A 23,912-nucleotide genomic window follows, 5' to 3' on the forward strand; every position below is an offset into this window, starting at 1 on the left:
ACAGTTTAAATGAATAAATTGTTGTGAATACATATAAATAAATGTATATGAACGATTAGGGAATAAGTTGGATTAGTTAAAAAAAATAAGATAAGTTATTACGTTATAACATTATATTAAAAAACATAATCAAGCTAGATCGGTTTCATCCTCTATTCTAGCCTAACGAGTAGCGACAAAAGAATATGAATATTCTCAGCCTAAGGTGTTAGGTTCAAGTAATCCTTTATCCCATTATTTTTAAAAATAGTGTTCCATTTATATTTTTTAAATAAAATATTTAATAGAAACAAGCTTAAGAACATAACTGAAAAATAATTAATAAACACTAAAAATATAAATATAATTTTTATTTTTTTAAAAAATAATTTTATTAAAAAGAACGCAAAATGCGTTTAAACGTTACAAAAGGAGGGAAGTAAAAAACAAAACAATAAATAAGAAAACAACATAAGAATTTTAAATGCCAATAAGATAAAAAAATTATCATTCCGTACAAGCCTTTTTTTCGGATTGAGACGAACGCGCGTAACATAAATCTTTTGAGATGCTCGTATCCATAACTTTTCCCTTCGAAAACTCTTCTATTTATTTCTTTCCAGATTGTCCACCACATGATGAGAGGGATTAGTTTCCAGTCGTCCGCGATTTTATTACTATAACACAATTCAATCCATTTGATCCAGAAATTAGCGACTTTTGATGGTGTATCCATTGAAATCGAAGAAGGTTCTGCAGAAGAGTTCACATGCTCTTGACAATATCACAATGTAGAAGAATGTGATCAATAGATTATTCACTTTTTAAACAAATGTTGCATCTGCTAGCGAGATGAAATCCTTTCTTTTTCAATTTGTTAATTGTTAAGACTCCTCCATTAATAACTTCTCAACCAAAAAACGAGATTTTTGATGGAATTTTTGATTTCCACACATCTTTCCAATGAAATAGGGATTGAATATTTTGGATAGACGCATGATAAATGTAGCTAGTTTTAAAATCAGGAGAGCCAGACAGAGAAAATTTGTCGTCAGTCTCTAAGTCAATCGAAACGTTGGTAAGAGCATCTATGAGGAGAACTCGTCTCACCTCCTCTTCGGTGGAAAGTTGTCTATTTAAAAGAATTTTCCAAACATTGTGGTTAGATATAAGACGAAAACAGTCTGCCACTATAGCCTCATTTTTATTAGAGATCTCAAAAAATCTCAATAAGTGTCTGATAATTGATTTTAAATGAGTTAGAGTTACCCCAAAAGAAATTCATAATGATTGTGTTCATTCTACTGGACACCGATGCAGGAATAGGGAAGAGGGACATAATTAATGTTGGAATTGTGGCGATGGAGTTCTTAATGAAGATTAACCTACCGCATTTAGAGAGAAGTTTTCTCTTCCAAAGTGCCAACCTATTTCTCATTTTCTCGATGATAGGATTCCAAATATCCTTGCAACTGAATTTGGCGTCGAGATACTTTGATGGGAGATAACCAATTTTGAACCCCAGAATTTTAGAAATGAATGAGTGTCATTAACATTACCGATAGAAAAAAATTCAGACTTTTCTCTATTAATCTTCAACCCCGAGCATGCCTCAAATAATACAAATCTTCCGAAGAGAATGAATGTTTTATGTTATAGGTTTAGTAAGACAAAGAGTGTCATCAACAAAATGTAAGTGAGATATATAGTTGGGTCTCTCGTTGTTCCTATATTAATTCCCGTGTAAAGACTAACATTGTTGGCTCTCTCGAATAGTTTTGACAAATCTTCTATAACCACCGTGAAAAGGAGAGGTGGTAAAAGATCCCCTTGTTTAAGTCCCCTTGTTTATCAGTCAGATCTCGTTTTCTTCCAACCTGTCAATGATATCAATCTCTTGGGAAACGTTAGTAATGTTATAACGAAGAGAGCCAAAGTTGACTCGTCTTCATTTTTTAATGAAATTTTTAAGATTTTCAAGTTTAAAAGACAGGATAAACGATGGTCTCCCCTCAACATTTGAGTGGTCCACCCACCACTTCCCCACTTCCGACACAAAATTATGATCCGAGAGAAGAGAATTTTCAAATCTGAAATGTGGTTTAGGCTGATAGGTTTGGCCATATTTTAGGAAAAGGGGTTTATGGTCAAAAAGACGTCTTGTTCTTGCATATTGGCTTGTTGGATGATAAAGGTTCTCCCATTCTGAGTTGTAAAGAAATTTATCAATGCGAGACATACTTCCATTGCTGTTATCACTTTTCTTAGTAAATTTGGCACCCTCGAGAATATGGTCAATTAGAAATGAGTCGTCGATAAATTTGTTGAACAAGTCCATCTCTGTTGTGTGATGCGGTGCGAGTCGAAGAGGCGTTTATGCGAAAGTTGCAGCATCCGAAAATATTTCGCAAATGTCAAATTTCGACGATTGCCTAGTGTTTTTCGGGCGGAAACGTGGTGCTGTGAAGAAGTCATGGTTTTGCCATGAGGTATGATGGTTTAAGGCCATCTGACGACGTTTAGGGGCTCAAAATCGCATTTTTATTAGTTTCGGGTGTTTTTTGCAATTTATTAAAAGTTGTTTATTTTTTTTGCAAGCTAGGGTTTGAGTATTTAAAGAATCTTAAAACACTTTGTTAGGGGAGGATTATTAATCAGAAAACGAGGTTTCCTCAATATCTATCAATTTCGGTATTCGTAAGAATCAACGAATCTTGATAAAGGTTCATCCTAGCCACGCACGCTGCATCAGTTGGTATCAGTTTCCAGTCGACCCTGAGGTATGCCGCCCCGAAGACAGCCGCGCAACCCTACCCCTGGTGCTGATGATGGTGACCTTGCTGAGTTGCGACGTGAAAACGCTGAGTTTCGCCGTGATAACGACGATTTGAGGCGGCAGGTTGAATGGTTGACGCAACGGATGGATGCATCTATGCACATGCACCACCCTGAAGATGATGTTACGATGACAGATGAAAACCCTCTCGGTGGTCTTCGGAATCGATCCCTTGAACGCCCCAATCATCGCTGGGAGCAGGCTTTCAGGGTGGACATCCCTAAGTTCGATGGTAGTCTACCACCGGAAGAGTTTATTGATTGGCTTTCTCAGGTTGAAGAGATTCTGGATTTAAAGGAAGTTCCTGCAGATCGTCGTGTACCCCTTGTTACGACCCGCTTACATGATCGTGCACAAGCATGGTGGCAACAGTTGAAACAGACACGTGTTCGTCATGGTAAGGCAAAGCTCACGAATTGGGACAAATTCAGGAAGCATATTAGGGCTGCGTTTCTACCATATAATTACGAACGTAACCTGTACCAACGGTTCCAGAATCTTCGTCAGGGTTCTCGTTCCGTGGATGACTATTCCACTGAGTTTTACACCTTTGTGGCTCGTGTTGACCTGTCTGAGTCCCCTCTCCAGTTGGTTTCTCGCTATATTGGTGGCCTTCGCCTCCAGTTGCAGGATATTTTGAATATGTTTGATCCCTTGACTGTTTCTGAGGCACATCAGCGTGCTTCACAGGCTGAGAAACAGCTAGCCAGGCGCGGTTCGGGTAGCTTTGGAAAACAGGTTGTCCCCACTAGTGGCATTGGTTCTTCTTCCCAGCCGGCCCATCCCACCCTAGCCCCCCCTCGCGGCACTACAGCCCCCCCGCAGGGACGTCCCGGTGGCTTGCGTTGTTTCAATTGTGGTGAAGTTGGCCATCGCCAAGCAGAGTGTCGCAACCCAAAGTCCACCAATCGTGGTCTTTTTACTGAGGTGGATGATACTGACTCTGCTCTTCCTTCAGATTCAGCCCCAGTGTATGATGTTTATGATGATGAGGCAGCGGAGGAGTATGTTTCTGGTGATGTTGGCCCCCTTTTGGTGATTCGTCGATCATGTTTAACCCCTCGTGCTCTTGACAACGAGTGGTTACGCAATAATCTGTTCCATTCCACTTGTACCATCGGTGGCAAAGTTTGCACCTTCATCATTGATGCTGGGAGTTGTGAGAATGTGATTTCTGAGGTTGCAGTTTCGAAGCTGGGTCTGTCCACTGAACCTCACCCCAAGCCTTATCGCCTGTCCTGGCTGAGTCAAGATTGTGTTGATGCCAAATCAGCCCAAAAAGGGTGCTGCCCCCACTCATCATGCGTCCCCCCTGCCACCTTGTTGTCTCGGGGTCCTTTTCAGACCGCCATGGTTGAATCTGGCATGGTGTTTGCTCTATTTTGTTCGCTGATTACCTGTGGTGCTAGTTCTGAGGTTCCTATTCCAGTGCAGCCGCTGTTACAGGAGTTTGCAGATGTTTTTCTTGAGAATCTGCCTTGTGCCTTGCCTCCTTTGCGTGATATCCAGCATCACATTGACTTGGTTCCAGGTGCTGCCCTACCCAACCGTCTTCATTACCGCATGAGTCCCAAAGAACATGACGAGTTGCGTAGACAGGTGGAGGACTTGCTGGCTAAGGGACACATTCGAGAGAGCCTTAGTCCCTGTGCTGTCCCGGCCCTTCTTACCCCAAAAAAGGATGGGTCTTGGCGTATGTGCATTGATAGTCGTGCTATCAACAAGATTACAGTGCGTTATCGGTTTCCTATTCCCCGGTTGGATGACTTGTTCGATCAGTTGGGTGGTGCTTCTGTGTTTAGCAAACTGGATTTTGTCCTTGGGCTGCCACGTACCCAGCGTGGTTCTGATTCGATTTTTGTGGTGGTTGACCGATTCTCGAAGATGGTTCATTTCATTCCCTGCAAGAAAACCTCTGATGCTGTGGCTGTTGCACAGTTTTATTTCAGGGATGTGTATCGCCTTCATGGACTTCCTGCCTCCATAGTTTCTGATCGGGACACTCGCTTTGTGAGTCATTTTTGGAGGAGTCTTTGGCGTTTGGTTAATACTCAGCTGAATTTTAGCAGTGCCTATCACCCGCAAACTGATGGCCAAACTGAAGTTGTTAATAGGTCTTTGGGGAACCTTCTGCGCAGTTTAGTTGGGGATCATCCTAAGGCTTGGGATCTGAAGCTGCCTCAGGCCGAGTTTGCTCACAATCATGCTGTTAATCGCTCCACTGGTTTCAGTCCTTTCCATGTGATTTACGGGCTGTCTCCGCGTGCTCCTCTTGATTTGTTAGCGCTGCCCAGCAAGGTGCGTCCTCATTCCACTGCTGCGGATTTTGTTGGTCAGTTGGCTCAGGTTCATCAGACCACTCATGACCGTTTGGTTGCTGCTACTGCCAAGTACAAGGAGAAGGCTGATTCGAGAAGGCGTGCTGTTGATTTTGAAGTTGGTGACTTTGTGTGGGCTATTCTGACTAAGGATCGTTTTCCAGCTCATGAATATAGCAAGCTTGCTGCTAAGAAGATTGGTCCTGTTGAGATTGTGGAGAAGATCAACCCCAATGCTTATCGTTTACGCCTTCCCAGCCATGTGCGTACCTCTGACGTGTTCAATGTGAAGCATCTTGTTCCTTTTGTGGGTGAGTCTTCTTCTGATGAGGATGATGCGGTTCCAGATTCGAGGACGAATCTTTTCTACCCTGGGGGGAATGATGCGGTGCGAGTCGAAGAGGCGTTTATGCGAAAGTTGCAGCATCCGAAAATATTTCGCAAATGTCAAATTTCGACGATTGCCTAGTGTTTTTCGGGCGGAAACGTGGTGCTGTGAAGAAGTCATGGTTTTGCCATGAGGTATGATGGTTTAAGGCCATCTGACGACGTTTAGGGGCTCAAAATCGCATTTTTATTAGTTTCGGGTGTTTTTTGCAATTTATTAAAAGTTGTTTATTTTTTTTGCAAGCTAGGGTTTGAGTATTTAAAGAATCTTAAAACACTTTGTTAGGGGAGGATTATTAATCAGAAAACGAGGTTTCCTCAATATCTATCAATTTCGGTATTCGTAAGAATCAACGAATCTTGATAAAGGTTCATCCTAGCCACGCACGCTGCATCATTGTGAAACTACTTGAGTTTTTTCTTTCGTTTGGAGCCCCTAGCTAGGTTGAAATCGCCACAAAAACACCAAGGTACGGGCCATTGATTTTGTAAATCATATAACTCCTAGATAAAAGTAGTTTTCTTATTATAGTCGACCGGGACATAAACAACACCGAATGCTCATATGTTCCCTTTGATGATGCATTTGAATTTAATAGATATTGAAAATGCCCCATAATAGTTTCTTCCGCTTGAAAGAGATTTGTATTCCAAATAACAAGGATTCCTCCAGAATGTTCATTAACGTTTAGATTCGCCCATTTAAAAATTTTCTTTCTAGTTAAGTCGGTGATAAGGTTTTCCTCGAGATTCTAGATCATTGTTTCTTAAAGAGCAATAACGTTGCAATTATAGGAGTTGATGAAAGAGAAAACACAATTTCTTTTGCTAGGGTTATTCAAACCCAATTGAAGTTCCGAAATCAAAAATATATTAACTCTACAATTCATTTTTTTTTTTTATGTTTGTTTCATACTTTCATTCAACTCCCATCTATTTTATTTATTAATTACTATAATATAGTTTAATTTAAAAGTATATGTATGCATCAAGTTTTTAACTAACTCGTACCCACCACTAAAATAAAATAAATGTTAAATTAAAATTAAAATCAAAATCAAAAGTCACCTGCTGAATTGATCGAAAATGATTAAGGCAATTTAATTATATTGTAAATAATGGTTAGATTCGTTTGAAAAAATCTATTACAAAATTTAGGGTTTCGTGTTAATTCTTGAAAGAGCTTAGAAGTACAGCCATACGTATGAATCGAATCAATTGAGCTTATATTGTAATTTGTTTGTTTGGTCTCTGAATCCTTGTTGTTTCCAGGCTACATGATTTGACTTTTGGAATCAAGTTTTGCATGGAGATCTTTCATAAAGCTAGTAAAATCACCGTCGTTATAATAATGGAAAACTAGATAAGATTAAATGGTGCCTTTGAATGGAAATGGATTTATTATATGTTATATTTGTTTGGAGTATTTGGGAATTAGCAAATAATCTTCCTAATCTATAACATATACCAGGCTTCACGTAAGTTCCAATTTCCAATTAAAGTGAAATGAATTTGCATTAGGATCAAGTGGATTTTGATATGTCTGCTGTTTCTTCCTGCAGGATGCCAGGGAAGAAGTCATATAAGCTTGGTACATGGATATTGACAGTGAGGAAGACCAGAGGCTGCCACATCACCCAGACCCAAAGCAATATGTTTCCTTGAATCAGCTTTCAGGTACCGAATTACATAATCAATTTCAATTTATTTTTTTCAAATTGGCTCTATCTAATGAGAAGCTCTGGTTAATTACTATTATCCAGAAATTGGAGTTCTCAGCTGGCATTTGGATGCTGATAACTATGAATCAGATGAAGAACTAAAGAAGATTCGTGAAGAACGTGGATATTCCTACTTGGTTTGTAATCAATTTAATTGTTCTTGGTATCTGAAAAGAAACTGTTTTTAGGTTTTCTTCTCTTGATCTTGAACGGGGTTATCTGCTTTGCAGGATTTCTGTGAAGTGTGTCCAGAAAAGCTGTCAAACTATGAAGAGAAAATCCTTTAAAGAACATCTTCATACTGATGAGGAGATGCGTTACTGTGTGGCAGGAAGTGGTACAATTTAGAGCATTTTGATTTTCATACTTGCTGATCAATGTTTAGTCTGTAATATGAGATTTCATTTTTCTGTAATGGGGAAGGTTATTTTGATGCAAGGGATCGCAATGACTCTTGGATTCGAGTTTGGGTGAAGAAGGGAGGAATGATTGTCTTACCTGCTGGAATTTATCACCGATTTACACTTGATAAGGACAATTATATCAAGGTACCTTCATCACTTTTAAATGGGTGGAATTTTTTGTGGTAAAGTTTGTAGTTTGAATGATGTAAAAATCATTAATATTTATGTTCTATGAACTTATGCTTAATGGTGTTTCTCTTTGTTGCATTTGCATATCTTGATCTATATGTGCTTTCTTTTAGTAACCTTGTATATGATTAACTTTTAAATGTGCACAACATATATAGAGAAGAGTAGACACAAAGAGTTCTAAATCCACGTATGCTATTTTTTTGCTGCTTAGCATGTGGAATTATGCACCACATAATGTAGTGCATTCTGAATTTTCAATTGAACTATGCACAAAAAAGAAGTTCTTATGAGTCTCAATAATTTACCATGAAATCATCTCAGTCTCTTTGAATAGAGCAGGATTTACACAAAAAAATAAGTAAAAGTAAGATAGGCCAAGAATGCCGACTCATTAGCTACCCCTCAATTTCAATTTCTTGATAAGGTCCATGTTATCTCTTGCCGGTGAACAGGGTTTTTCACTTTTAATTTCTGCCTACATCATGAATATCAAATTGATTATTGCACAAGTCGGGCGTATCTTGTTGGTAAATGTTAGGCCCCAACATTTATAAGATGTATTGAATCTCTGCTTTAAATGTCACTTAAACGAGGAGAACACGGCAAAACATCAAATGATTAGTGTGATCCAATAGATTAGGCCACCATCGGACTATGTGCACGAAATGTTGTGGATTGACAACAATCAGTTCACAGTCAATATGAGATTTGGAGTAGTGCGATTTTTCATAATTAGAATTGGGTTATCATTCATATCATAAGATAATTTTTTTGGAAAGATTGGAATAAGAGATTTTTTTATGAGAAGGTTTATCATTGACAAGGTTTCATTAAATTTCTTGATTCTGATGCCATTGACCTTATTGATAGCCTTAGGCAATGACTTTGTAATAATTTTTTGTTTTAATTTTACGGCGATGACTTTCCCCTTTCATCTTTTTTTTTTCCTTGTGTTGTTTCTCATCGCCTTTCGGCCATGGTCTTTAGATTGAAATTGACCTTTATTAGAAAAAGAAGAAAAAATCTAGGAATTAGAGATATTTAATGAAGAACTTGGGATGAGAAAAATATGAAAATCAGATATCAAACCATTTCATATTCAACACAATGCTTTCATACAATCTATCTACTATTTATAAGTCTCCCACTATTATATCCCTAGTACATACTCCATGTAATTTATAGTTATATCATTTAAACTATGAATTATTTGGGGATGAACAAATAATTTCTTATCAATGCTGACAATTTTCGCAGGCAATGCGCCTATTTGTCGGCGACCCTATATGGACGCCCTATAATCGTCCTCTTGATCATCTACCTGCCAGGTACTTCTCTGTCGGGTGAAAGGGTAGCAAAAACATAGGAGAAATCTATTTTTATTTACTCCCCACTAATTCTCTCAATCTTAATATGTTGGTGTTTGACTTGCAGGAAGCATTATATGGAAGAGTTCGTGCAGGCAGATACTGGTGGCAGTCAATCTGTTAATGCTGCAGCTTGAAATCTGGTTTTGCTCTTTACAGAAATATTATTATGTTTGTCTTGATGCATAATAAAATCAATACTAGTAATGAGTAAACGTTTGATTATAAAGGTAATATGATCAATGGCTCACACAGTGAATAAGATAATGCTACATTGTCTATTCCTACAAGATATTTTTGGGCAAGAATCTTGTGCTAATAAATGACTGTAAAGAGAAAGAGTGATAGAGATGAAGGCATGGTTGAATTTGATTTGTTTAATGGAATTGTGGCTGTGAGAGTGCCCTATTTTGGGAGCAATTATTTATTTAATGGGAATAATTAAAAGTTAGTTGGATACCTTGCCTTTCTTTCAACTCATAATGAGATTTGTCCCTACTTTGTGATCTCATTCCCATCTTCTACAAACATCTTGAAGGACCCTCACTCAATTAAACAATGATATTTATTTTGGAATAGTTTAATCAGTCTTTGTTTTTAATGGGTATTAGTTTAGTCATTTCATTATTTGAATCCCTGGATGTACTGACACGTAATGACTTACTATTTTGGTCACTTTTCAATAGATTAGATTAGCTGTCACGTGGATTAGGAGTGACGTGGCTTATTCTTAAGCAAGGAGTTTTCTGTATATAATAATCCTTACTTTATCATCTTGTCTTTTTCTTATAGTTGGGACTAATGCTTTCATAAGAAGCAAGCCTACAACAGTCATTTTGGATTTTGGGTCAAACTAAGATGACATGCTCATGCTTTCAGTCTTAAGACATAATGTGTTATTTGAAAACATATTTTGAATCCGTGTATGACTAAGTTTAGTTACTAAATGTATTCTTATCTACACAGGGCCTTGCCTTGAATCCTCATAGTTATGTTAATCTAAAAGACCAGAAGAGATTTTATATTCTTCTCGTCAACAGTTTTCAGTTTGGATCTCCAAATCTTTGTCAATGGAAAGGTTTCTGTTTTTGTATCCCTTTCACAAACTTTCCATCAAAAGAAATTGACACTTTAACAGGTATTCTGAGAGTTTATGGACACCTGTCTGTTCTCCTGAACCCCATTTAAGAATTCTCTCTAAGGTCTGGTTGGATATAGGTTATTTAAATATTTGCTAACCAATTTATATCACTTTCCCTCTCTTTCATCACATCATTTAATTCATTACCCAACATACTAAATACTAAAATACCTTCTATCTTTTTTACCAAAAATATATCCATCTCAAAATCATCACCAATCCAAACAAGACATTTTAGCAATATACATAATATTTAACATTACCCATAATAGTACTGCATTTGAATCTATTAAAAACATGTGGGTCCCTAGGTGTGACAATATGAACTTTTTCTTAGCATTGGTTTAAGCATAAATAAAGTATTGATTATTAATCTCCCAAGATATGTGGTTCTCCCTCAACCAACCAAACAAAGACATTTCCCTTGCAAACCCTCCATTCTCAATAAGCAGCCATGGAAACATATAGGAAAAGAATTAGAGAATTTGAAAATTCTGATTATGTTTTTAAATTTCATCGCCTTTATTTGTGTAATTATTTGAATGTTTTATGTCCCAAATTCAAATGAAAATGGGGGAGCCCAACGTCCTAGGAGGGCTTCTTGCAGTACAGTAGTCACTGTGAATAAATGATATTTCCAGAAGAGTGGAAAATAATTTTCTAATAAGGAGTGAGGAAAGATCTGAGTCTAATGGCCTTTTTGGTTCACTTTAAAGCATAGGGCCAGCCACCTGTCTGTTGCATACTCTTAGCACACATGATGATGATGATTCAAAGTATATAAATAATACTACTTCTCAATTCAATCCAATTCAATTCATATACTCTCTCTTTCTTGGCTCCATCATCATGCCAGAAACTTATCCTTAGATCCTTTTCTACCCTTTTTTTCTCATCTTTTCTGATTTTCTATTACTGACATGCCCAACTCCTTCTTCTTCGTTCTGACGTCTGACCATTGTTGTCCCAATTTGTAGTTAAGATCCCTTCAAATCCATTAGACTTCATATTCTCTTGCAGATATTGTCTTCAAAATCTTCCATGATGGATCATCATCCTGTACCATGTCTAGTGAAGGAGGAGAAAATGGAAGAATTCTGTAGTTTGCTTTCGGGTCAGCCTTCTTCAATGGGCATTCTTCCTCTACCAATGGACAGACTTCATGAAACGAGCACTCCTCCATTCCTGACCAAGACATACGACATGGTCGAAGATCCAACCACAAACCACATGATCACTTGGAGCATAGGTAACAACAGTTTTGTGGTTTCAGATCCTCAAGCATTTGCCATGAAACTACTTCCTAAATACTTCAAGCACAACAATTTCTCAAGCTTTGTTAGACAACTCAACACCTATGTAAGTATATATATCCATCATCTTTCCTTATTTAGAAATCGTGTTCATACACTTTGTGATTGAAGAAATGGAGCTAATTTGATCTTGGGTTATTTAAGTTTTTTCTTCATCACATTTTAGTATTAGTAATTTGACCCAAAATATCAACCTTTTCATCAAACAAGATTTTGATTTCATAATATTCAAATAACCCAAATAAGCACACATCAAAGAAGCTCATGGAGAAATTAATATTGTGCAGGGGTTTAAAAAGGTAGATCCAGATAAATGGGAATTTGCAAATGAAGTGTTCTTGAGAGGGAAAAAGCATCTTCTGAAGAATATTAGGAGGAAAAAGGCACCGCCTCTTCCTATGGCAGCTAACCGTGAGAAGGAAGCTTGTGTTGAAGTGAGACGGTTTGGATTAGATTTAGTCGCAGAGATGGATGACCTGAGGCGGGATAAGCATGTTTTATTGGAAGAATTGACGAAGCTGAGACAGCAGCAACATAATACTAGAGTTTATATTGATGCAATGGAGGAAAGACTGAATAAGACAGAGACTAGGCATAGACAGATGATGGGGTTCTTGGCAAGAGCGCTGCAGAATCCATGTTTTGTGCAGCAATTACTCAAAAATGATAAAAGGAAAGAACTTGGGGAAGTAATTAAGAAGAAGAGAAGGAAGCGAATCAGTTTAGGCCAAGGCGATGATGATTTTGATGATGATGATGATGATTATGGAGATGTTTTTGGGATGAGTAGCTTAGGGAGGGAGGTTGAAGGGCAAATTGGAGTTTTAGAAAACTTTGAGGGAGGTGATCATGAGGAGGAAGATTATGGAAGTGTGAGTAAATGGCTTTGTGAAGAAGGGTTGATGGAGAATCTGATGAATGAAAGGAACATTGGTTTTCTTGGAGAATGTGAAGATGTAGAATTATTTGCAGAGCAGCTTGGTTTCATGGGTTCTAACCCACTCTAACTTAACCGGACATAATCATCTCTGTTTTGCCTTTTCCTTTCATGGGTTCTGTTTTTGCTTCAATTAATGATTTGTGTTCTTATGTTTCATGCTGGGATTCTTCTTCTTCTTCTTCTTTCATCACCATTCATTATTGTAGATTGTGAAGATAACACTCTGAATGGTAGATAGTAGACTTTAAAAATAATGGTATGTACTTTTGTGTCAACTGAAATAGCTAGTCTGACATAGTTTCATAAATTTATTGACAGTTACTTATATTCAAATAGGCACATTGTTCTTGAAAAGCTACTGAAACTGGAAGATGAGGTTTTACTTTAACATACATCATCATCTTCATGTGTTTTCCATTTTTGGGTAAAAAAATGTAGGAATTGATTGGCCCCATCTGGGTTATGATCATTATATTTCCCTCTTCTAATTAATTCTACTTAAATGGCCCAATGTCCAATGTGAGTGGACTATTTAGGTATCCAAACCAAATTTATTTGGATCTAACTTATCATTCAAAAATTGGTTTAAAAATTTTAATCAACAATATGCATTTGATATTATTGTACATGGGTTATTTGAAAATAAGAAATCATGTGCATTTCAGAATCAGTACAAAGAAGTTAAATGGCAATTCCTATAAACAAAATATTATTTATCAATAAATATTTTAAATAAATTTAATTAATTTAAAATTAGTTTTAGTTGAAAAAATTAAATTTATTTTAAAATTTAATGTTAACATATATTTTAAAATTAATTAATTTTTTAAATTTTTAAAAAAAATTATTTTATGAGTTTGTAAAATCTTAAAAGAAAATGTAGATTTCTTCCTAGTAAGAATCAAGTCAATTACACAATTTATCTAGTTAATTATTATAAATCAAGAGATTTTACTAAATATTGTGTAATACATTTTGTTCTTATCTAAAGTAACGTTAGACGTACTTTACACTATTACCGACCTCTTATCCAGTACCGCAACCTTTTTTACCACCACTTTGACAAACCAAATCACACAATCCACATCTCATATCTTGACCTCACACACTTTCACACACCTATTATCTCTCGTCAAATCAACCATCAATCTCAATCGATCTTTCATATCATGATCTCACATTTTCACATGCCTCTTATCACACTCGACAAACCAACCGTCAATCTCAATCGACCTCTAATATTGTGAGTTCACATATTTTCACATTTCGGTCAATCAAAATTTTATTCATATTATTTTTTAACCACCGATATTTCTTTTATTATCGGCCTCTTATCCCCAAAAATCCCACCTCTCATCTCATTATTTTACCCTTATCGTGACCTCTTTTACCACCAATTGACCTTTTACCTTGTGACTCATATTTTTTCATATTTCTCTTTATCCACTTGAAAAATCATCCACAAATCTCAATCAACTTTTAATCTCGTAACCTCACACACTTTTACAATTCGATTAATCAACATCTCATTCATATATTTTAACCACTAATATCTTATTTATTATTATCCTCTTTTATATTACCGCGACCACTTTTTTTACTCACTTCGGTACACCAACCACCAAATCTCAATCGACGTCTCATCCCGTGACCTCACACACCTCTTATCCTCGTCAAACTAACATCAATCCCTCAATTGACCTCTCATCTTGTGACTCACACTTTTTCATATGTCTCTTTGTCCACTCGACAAATAACTCATCAATCATAATCGACCACTAATCTCGTGACCTTACACATTTTTACATTTCGGTCAATCAACATCTTATTCATATATTTTTAACCACTAATATCTCATTTCTTACCAATATCTTAAATTATTCCCTACTTCCGGCAAACCAATCACCAAATCTCAATCGACATCTCATCTCATGATCTTACACACCTCTTATCCCTCGTCAAACTAAACATCAATCTCCCCAATCAAACCTATCATCGTGTGATTCACATTTTTTCATATTCATCTTTATCCCCTCAGCAAACCACTCACCAATCCTAATTTCGACCTCTAATCTCGTGACCTCACACACACGTTTATACTCTGGTCAATCAACATCTCATTTATACATTTTTAACCGTCGATATCTCCTTTTATTATCGGCTTTTCTTATACCGACAAATCAACCATAAATCTCCACCTCGCATCTCATCATATTTACTCTTATTGCGACTTCTTTTATCCCACACTTCAACAAATCAATAGTCAATCCCCCAATCGATCACTTCGGTCAATCAACTTCTCATTCATATATTTTTAACCACAAATATCTAATTTGTTAAAAAGTCCTCTTACATTTACTTTACTTCGGCAAATCACTCATCAATCTTAGTCGACCTCTTATGAATCACACTTTTTCATATGTCTCTTATCCACTTGGCAAACCACCCACCAAATCTTAGTCGACCTCTTGTGACTCACACTTTTTCATATGTCTCTTTATCCGCTCGATAAATCACCCACCAAATTTTAGTCAACCTCTTGTGACTCACACTTTTTCACATGCCTCTATATCCCCTCATATGCATTTTTACTCCCTCGGCAAATAAACCACAAATCTTAGTTAACCTCTTTACCCCCACTTCAATAAATCAAAAACCAACTCCAACTGATCATACACCTTTAATCTCTCGTCAAAACAACCATTAATCTCATAATTGGCCATCATCTTGTGACTCACACTTTTTCATATGCATCTTTATCTCCTCATATGTCTCTTTACCCCCTCGGCAAACAACCCACCAATCTTAGACGGTCTCTTTTACCCTCACTTCAACTAATCAACAACCAATACTAATTGATCATACACCACTTATACCTCGTCAAACCATCCAATAACTCCCCAATTGACCATTATCTTATTACTCACACTTTTTCATATGTCTTTTTATCCCCTCGGCTGACAAATCACTCACCACTCGACATCCATCTCGTGACCTCACACTTTCAAATGTTCGTCTAACCAACCAATAATTCTGACCTCACACTTTTCAGATTTCTCTTATCAATTGTTTAAAAGTTGTGTTACAATATATTATACTAAAAATGTATTTTTTTTAACATTGATCTCTCAAATATTTATAATACTCACTTTTAAATTTGTTGGTATTCAAATCTTGGTCTTAAACATGAAATGTTAACACCTTAACTGCTAGATCACTTAAGATTGTTGAAATAATTTTATAATTTTGTGTATGTATATATTTTGTATTTAATATTTATTACCAATTAGTCAACTAATCGATATCTTGTGACTCACACTTTTTTATATATCTCTTTATCATATTTTCACACGCCTCTTATCCTTCGGTAAACCAACCACCAATCTCAATCGACCTTTAATTTTGTAACCTTACAAACCTTTGTTACCCACCTCTTATCACTTGACAAACCACATCTCAATCACACTTATAATCTTTTATTATCCACCTCTTATCACTTGGCAAACCACATCTCAATCATATTTTCACACGTCTCTTATCCCTAGGAAAATAAACCACCAATATAGAGACGGATCCAAGAATTCACATTGGGGTGGGTTTAAATTTTTTGTAATAAATTATATATCAAAAGAAGACATTATATTATAATAATTAAATAAGTTAAACACTACCGGATTTAAAAACATTAAATTCATCTATAATAAAATATATATTACATCCTTAGACAAATCTCGTTTAATATATAGTGTCAAATAGTCGACAAAAAAAATTGTGCTCTATTTTAATGTGAAGTTCCGTCTTCGCATTTTTATTGCTGAAAATGTTTGCTCCGTAGTAGTAAAAGTTGTAAGTTAAAACTAAATAAATATTTCATTAAACAATTATAATGAAATTATAAAAAAATGAAAATAATTAGATAATGTTAACTTTGTAATATTAATCCACGTAATAAAATCAAATAGTTATAAATATAATAAAGTTAACCAATATATAAATTAAGAAGATAAATATTAGAAAATGAGAATTAAAAGAAAGAAAATAGTAAAATTCTATCTTCTTAAATTAGAAAAATAAATATAAAAAATTTAAATGAAAATAATTAAATAATAAAGAATTAGTAGTATATTAACTTAGTGAAATAAAATTTTAGTAAATAAAAAATAAAAAGATAATTAATGATAAAGATATTGTAGAATTAAATTATATTTGTTCATATATATACTATGGTTTACACACGGTAAAGAGTGAGAAGTAAGGATACCAAATAAATAAAAAATTAAGGGGTGGGCTTATTGTGGTACGTCTTGCATCAATCTCAATTTATATTTATCATCGTGATGACACATTTTGGTCAATCAAATTGATTCATATTTTTAATCACTTTTATTTGTTACCGACCTATTATCTCTCGGAAAACCACACTCAATCACACTTGGTTAAATGGTTGTACTTGTTTTGTTATGTTGCAAGTTCGAAACATACCTATAGCATTTTTAATTTTATTTTTAACTGTTTTAAATTTATGAACGGGTCAACCTATGATCCGTCTCAAATATCCATTTACTATCATATATATATCTAAACTAACCACAGTTCTCGACTCGACAAACCAAGCATATATATATATATAATAATAATAATAATAATTAGTTTAAAAAATTGAACTTATATGGTTGGAAATGTCGTACATTTCATCAAATTTGGTGTTCAGTTTAAAATATAAAATATAGCTTAATTTGTTAAAGGATTGTACTTGTTTTTGTTTTTGTTAGATTGCATATTTTTTATTTTATTTTTAACAATTTTAAGTATTATTATTATTATTATATATAATACCAATCAGGTATAATTGAGTTGATTGTGTGACGAAAATGATCTGTCAATGAGTATCCATCGTATCATGTCCCTCTAAATATTGTATTTGTTGTCTTGTATTTAATATTACATAACCATACGAGTTATTCTGTTTTACGTATTATTTCGTTCATATATATATCTAAAATTAATTCGACTTGAATGGCCCAATAATATAGGTCTGTTACAGATTACTATAGTTGGCCCAATGAGTGAGATATACAATTTAGTAAAAAAAACAAAAAAAAAAAAACTAATCTAAACTTAGAACTTAGAGCTTAGGCAGAAAAACAGTGTTTGAACTTAGAATAGACAGTAATTTATAAAAGTTATAATTTTAAAATTATATGCAATTGGGGTTTATATTAAACCTTTCATCAGAATGGCTCTCCTTATTTATTTATTTCAAGTTTCTCAAAAATAAAATAATAATTTTGTAACTATTAGTGTCATTTTCAAGTTTCTTCAAAATAAAATAATGTTTTTTTAATATAAACAATGGAAATGTCCTTAAAGTCATCATTCTAACTTTATAAAAACAAAAATAATAAATAAAATCATTGAACAGGGGAAGCTCTCTAATATCCTTAAAACGATATAGCATTACTCACATGGAAAACAAAAATCAACGTTTAAACATAATATTTAACATTTGAAAGTGAAACTTTAATAGAAAAAAATATTCGATAAATAACTAAAGAAAATAAAATAGTTGATCAAGATGTCTATAGTTGAACTCTAATAACAAATGCTTGTTTTCTTATGTGTGGATTAATTAGTTGATCTAGTATATACTATTATGTTTGTCAATTCAGGGGCTGAATGGGTTAAGCGATATTAATATGAACATGATCGATCTAAGCTATTCAGGTCAAAATTTCTAAACGATTTTTGCTCAGAATTCCACAATGACTCGAATGATAATAAAGATTTGATTATGTATGATGGAGTCAATTTTTATATCAATATCATATACTCCTTGCATATTGTAGTTGAATATAATGAGAAAAATTCAAATACCAGACTCATTTTCCACATTATTTGTCATTCCAAAACCTAATAATAGATTTTTTTCCACATTAAAACTCAAACTTTTATAAACTCGTCACATAAAGTACTAATGATTCGTCAAATGCTACATTCGAACAAAATATCAATAATTTTACTCACCCCAATCCCCATATCCTACTTTGTTTGCATGAGTGTTGTTCATATATTAATTATTTATCCTTTATGTCAATAACATGTAACACCATTTGAAAAGAAAATGTCTTACTGAAATCCTTAGCTCATATAGTGGATCCTTCACTTATTGGATAGAGGTGCCTTAGTTATTAATTAATTAATAGGCATATTTATTTAATTTTAGCATGGAAATGGATATGCATAGAATGAGTATGGACCTCTCATTAAAAAAAAATATAAACAGTCCATATCCTTGTTAAATATATAAAACAAATAAAAAAGATAAATAATCACTACAGTTACAAAAATAAACAATAATAGAAAGAAAAAAAAAACTAATAGTGTATGTCAACATCAGCTGTCACATATGTGACTTATATTTGTAGACTTTTATATGAGAAGGGATAACCTTTTTAATTAGCCACAAATGGATTTTAATATCAACATCTAATATACACTATTTTCATTTTCATTTGTCCCACTTACCCCTATAAATGTAATATATAATAATAAGATAATCATACATTAATCAATAATTTGTTTTTTAAATGATTCAGGTATATTATAAAATCGCTTAAACACAACAACAAAATATAATATAAGAAAATTAAAAAAGTAACAAAAAACATAAGAAAAAAATACAATCACGTTGTCTAATATGTTATCGAGTTTATAAGTTCTCGAGAAAAATAATTAATCTATTAATAGTAAGCTCATATTCATCTATTTCTATTGAGAATTTATATGAACTTAATACAATAAAACTCGAATAATATTGAAATGAGAATAGTTTTACTCTAAAAATCTTCTAATTTAAACTACTACTATTCAAAGTTGTTAAGAGTGACAACTATGAATCTAATAATTTATGGGTTAGGAATTGAAATCCACCACTTCCAAGTTCCACCAACAACACAAACAAACCCCCCAAACAGAGCTTAAAAAATAAAGTTTGGGTCATTATAATTAATGGGTCATGTCTTGTTTAGCCTACAAACTTGGCCCACACCTAAAACTCATTAAATTAACCTACCATATTAAATAAAATCACAATCACAATAATACTGCTAAAATAGGAGTTGTGAAAGCAGTGTATTTTTCTATCTTAAATATCACACCTATCTCTCATCATACATAAATTTAAATTATAGGCTTTGATGTATGTAAATATTCTATTTAAATTTGGTATATGATGTTGATATAGGTCAAGTTTTTTATTTTTATTTTCAATTTTAATTTGATGAAGTAATACAGCTAGCAAAGTCAATCATATTTTTTTATCATTATAAATTAAATTGAATTAAAAAAAAAAATAGCACATATATTAATAATAGATTTGGACTTAGTGTGAGCAACATATTCAATTTGAAAAAAAAAAAACATTTGATCAGTCGTATATAAGATCTTGACATATATAACGATTTATTAAAATCGAATATAGAGTTTATTCTAATAATTAAATTAATATATTTACTCTCAAAATATATTAATTAATATTATGATTGTTTAATAAATTTTACCCATATATCAACTTAACTTTTATATATTTTTTAATAAAATAATATATTTTATATTCGATTTTATTTAATTAGTTATTTTAACATTAATTTAAGAGAGATGATTGATGAAAGGATGAGAAAGTGAATCACTGTCTCTTTTTTATTTTTCTTCACATTTTTTTCAACTATGAATGAATTATTATTTTTTCAACTATGAATGAATTATTAGAATTATATTCAGATATTTAAAATCAAACCGATTAAATATATGACACATCAAATTCATCGTGTGGGTGAATAGTTAACAAAAAAAAATTAACAAATTAATTAAATTTTTAGTGGTATAAAAACTGTTTTTTTAACACTTTGGATAAATTGATGATCATCTCATAAATTATTATTTTGGGCTTTCACTCTCAATCTATTAATATTTTTTTAAAATGTCTTGATCAATCATTATCCTAAGAATTCATTGTTAAGTAAAATAATTTATAAATTGATGACACAGCAACTTTGAACTTATCCGTAAAGACAAAAACGTCTTTCATTCATGGGACTCGCTAACATATGTCGGCTCCACCTCACGATTGATGTACCTTACCTATTTTTAACCGTTGATTTACTTCCTTCTTCATTTTACCACATAATATTTAAGGTCGTGTTTGTTAATCATTATCAATCAAATCATCCTTATACAGAAGAAGAATCTAGATGGTCATTTTATTGAGAATTCACACCAAACAAGGCATAAGTATATGTTAAATATATTATAAATATCCTCATTTATCATAGATAATGATTTTATTGAGAATTCATACCAAACCAGGCCTAATAATATCTATAATAAATTGATATTTAATTATCGATTCATTGTGTTACTTTACACATACCCAGTCCCGGACGTGGAAAAAAAATAAATTCATTATTAAACTTGTAAGAAAAAGGAAAAATAATAATTGAACGTATTGATTCAATTGTTGACTTGTTTGGCATATGTGGGAACAAAAAAAAATTGATTTTAATTTTTGGGAAGTGTCTAAAAAACATGACATTAATATCAAGGTAAAGGATGAGTATATATTAAACATTAATATCAAGGCAAACAATTTTTATTCAAATATTTCAAAAACATTTGTAAAAATTGATAATTATAATCGGTATTAGATTTTAACATGAGCTTGTTATTTATTTTTTAAACGAGAACTAGCATGACACCCCACAGTTATGGTTCCCCACTTAAACTTAAAGCGTTTTCAAATGTAATTGAACCCGTGATATTTTAATCTCTTAAACCGACTCTTACCACTAGACTACCTTAGTGGAGTATTAGTATGTTATTTATTTTTTAACAATTTTTAAATTTAATAATAAAAATTATTATAAGAACTTACTAAAATGTTTTAATTATAAGAATAACTATTAATAGATCAAAAGTTACCAATAATACTAATTTTCTACTTTGAATATATATTAAAATGATCATAAATATATATTATCTAGTCCCACTTAGAAAATGAAACAATTTTATTTAAATAAAATTAAAAAATTAATATGATCTCTTAGTTAAAATTACTTTTTATTTTTATTTTGATTTTGAACTCTTTTTTCTTTCGTATTTTTTTTTTATTTAATTTGAATTGATCATTTTCATACATAAATAAAAATAGTATATTTATTTTATAGGTAAATTTCTATTGAAATGATAGAAATACAAAATTAAAATCAATAGGTCGCTTTTAAGGGAACACGCATAGTATCATGATTGTCCTTTACATTGATTAATATATAGAATAATTAAGAGTGTAATAATGATGTAACCACTCTTTAATCATATTATCAAGTTTTTTAATATAGATTAATTTAGACTAATCATTTTTTTTATATATATATTTATAATGTTAATGTTAATGTCTTACTTTTTTATATGTAAATAGTGTTTTTAGAATTATTTTTCTAAAAGTAAATTCACTAGGTATTTTAATTTGTAAAAGTTATGCCTAATAAAATAAATGGTATGAGTTTAATTTTTACTTAGAAAAAAAATTTTTACTTCCTAAATTAGAAAAAAGAACTACTTGTATTAAAATAACTCATCAACAAACAAGTCCAACTATTATAAATATCTTTTATTTTTTTAAATAACTAAAATATGAAATTGTCAAACGAAGAGAGATCAAAATCGACATATGAAAATTCTCCAACGCTTTAAAGAAATATTCAACAAATTGATCAACCCCGTAAAAATAATAGAGGTATCGTCTTTATGAATGCAAAGTACTTTCTTAAGAAGTGCAATATCTAAGATTTTAGCGAACTTAAACAAGGTGTCCTTTTTTTTCTAATGTGTTACAAAAAAAAATTGAATCAATTTTTCTCACAAATGTAATTTTTTTTTATCTTTTGCCTCATTTAATTTTTTTAGCATACAAATTAAAGAAGGGCCATAATAATAATAACAAATAAAATAAATAAAACTTGTAACATATGAGCATAAGATGACAAATCATCAAATCTTTTTTGAATACTCAATGTAGGTAAATTGATTATCAAAAATTAAAATTATGTCTTTATTTGAAAGTTGTACAATTAACCTAAATCCTAAACTTGGAATTTTATTTTTGTCAACAGTCATACTAAAAATAAAATATCAATAATATCATAATTATCTTTGAATTTGGGCATTTAAGTATGAGCATTTAAGTAGATTTAAATGAATTTGAGCTTACCTTCTAAGTCTAGTTATTGACTCTAGACTTTATTGACTCTAGACTTGTTGAAATTTAGGGATGACAATTGGACGGTTTGAAACGGGGAATACATTTACCATCTATACCTCGATTTTATTTCGAAGATTTTCTTAATATCATCTCTGTCCCGTTCGATTTTGTTCGGTTTTGGAGAATCCCGTGGGACACTGTTAATAAAATATTAAAAAATAATAATAATAAAATTTTATAAACAATTTTTTTTAATATAATATATATTGTAATATATTAAAATTTTATATTATTATAAAAAAATAAAATTATTGTTTTTATAAAATATATTGAATAAATAAATATATTAATGATTTAATATATTTAATTATATTTATAGTGTTCGCGAAATGAAGTGAAATTGGAAATTGTCATCGTTACGTTGAATTAAATATTATACGCAAAGTGTTTGTAATTCTTTTGATAGCATAGGTCAATAATGTATCAAATGACCATGAAGATTCATCTTCTCACCTACATATAATTTTGTTATTAATGCGGTTAATCTATAGTGAAAGATTAATTAAAATTAATGTTAATAAAATAAATAGATAATTTAAAAAAAAAAAAAACTTATACTTGATCATATAGATATGCATATCCAGATAAAAAAAAAAACTATTTAACGAATTAAAATGGCTGATAAAATTGTTTTTTTGTAATAATATAAATAATAAAATTTTAAAAAATAATTGAAACAACTCAATACAAGTAATTATCTTTGTATATAAATTAAATAACACTTTTATATATATATATATATATATATATATATATATATATAATTTATAATTTATCATTAATTATTAATTATTAATCATTTTCAAATACAAGTAAATAATTGAGATGTCTAGAGACCTAAATATATTTTAATTTGTATTTTCTTTATACCAAAATTTATTTTATTAAATAAATTAGCACAATTATGAATATTCAGTTTAAACGTTCTTAATTAAATTAGGAAAATTTTTGTACGAGGCACACGGATAAGGATAAAAATAAATTAAATTAAAAAATTAT

At 32.1% G+C, this 23,912-nt stretch overlaps 1 protein-coding gene and 1 pseudogene across 1 annotated transcript; both read left to right on the forward strand.

The window, feature by feature from the left end:
* The first annotated feature begins 7,076 nt into the window (after positions 1 to 7,076).
* Positions 7,077 to 9,663, forward strand: LOC124920277 (annotated as a pseudogene).
* A 956-nt stretch (positions 9,664 to 10,619) lies between these two features.
* On the forward strand, positions 10,620 to 12,873 carry LOC124922534 (heat stress transcription factor A-6b-like). The gene is made up of 2 exons (XM_047463266.1): positions 10,620 to 11,704; positions 11,946 to 12,873. Exons 1-2 carry the CDS (start codon positions 11,387 to 11,389, stop codon positions 12,663 to 12,665), a joined length of 1,038 nt encoding a protein of 345 aa, XP_047319222.1. The 5' UTR covers positions 10,620 to 11,386; the 3' UTR covers positions 12,666 to 12,873.
* The last annotated feature ends 11,039 nt before the right edge of the window (positions 12,874 to 23,912 follow it).

Source organism: Impatiens glandulifera, chromosome 1 (assembly GCF_907164915.1).
Source record: "Impatiens glandulifera chromosome 1, dImpGla2.1, whole genome shotgun sequence".
Taxonomy (NCBI): Eukaryota; Viridiplantae; Streptophyta; class Magnoliopsida; order Ericales; family Balsaminaceae; genus Impatiens; species Impatiens glandulifera.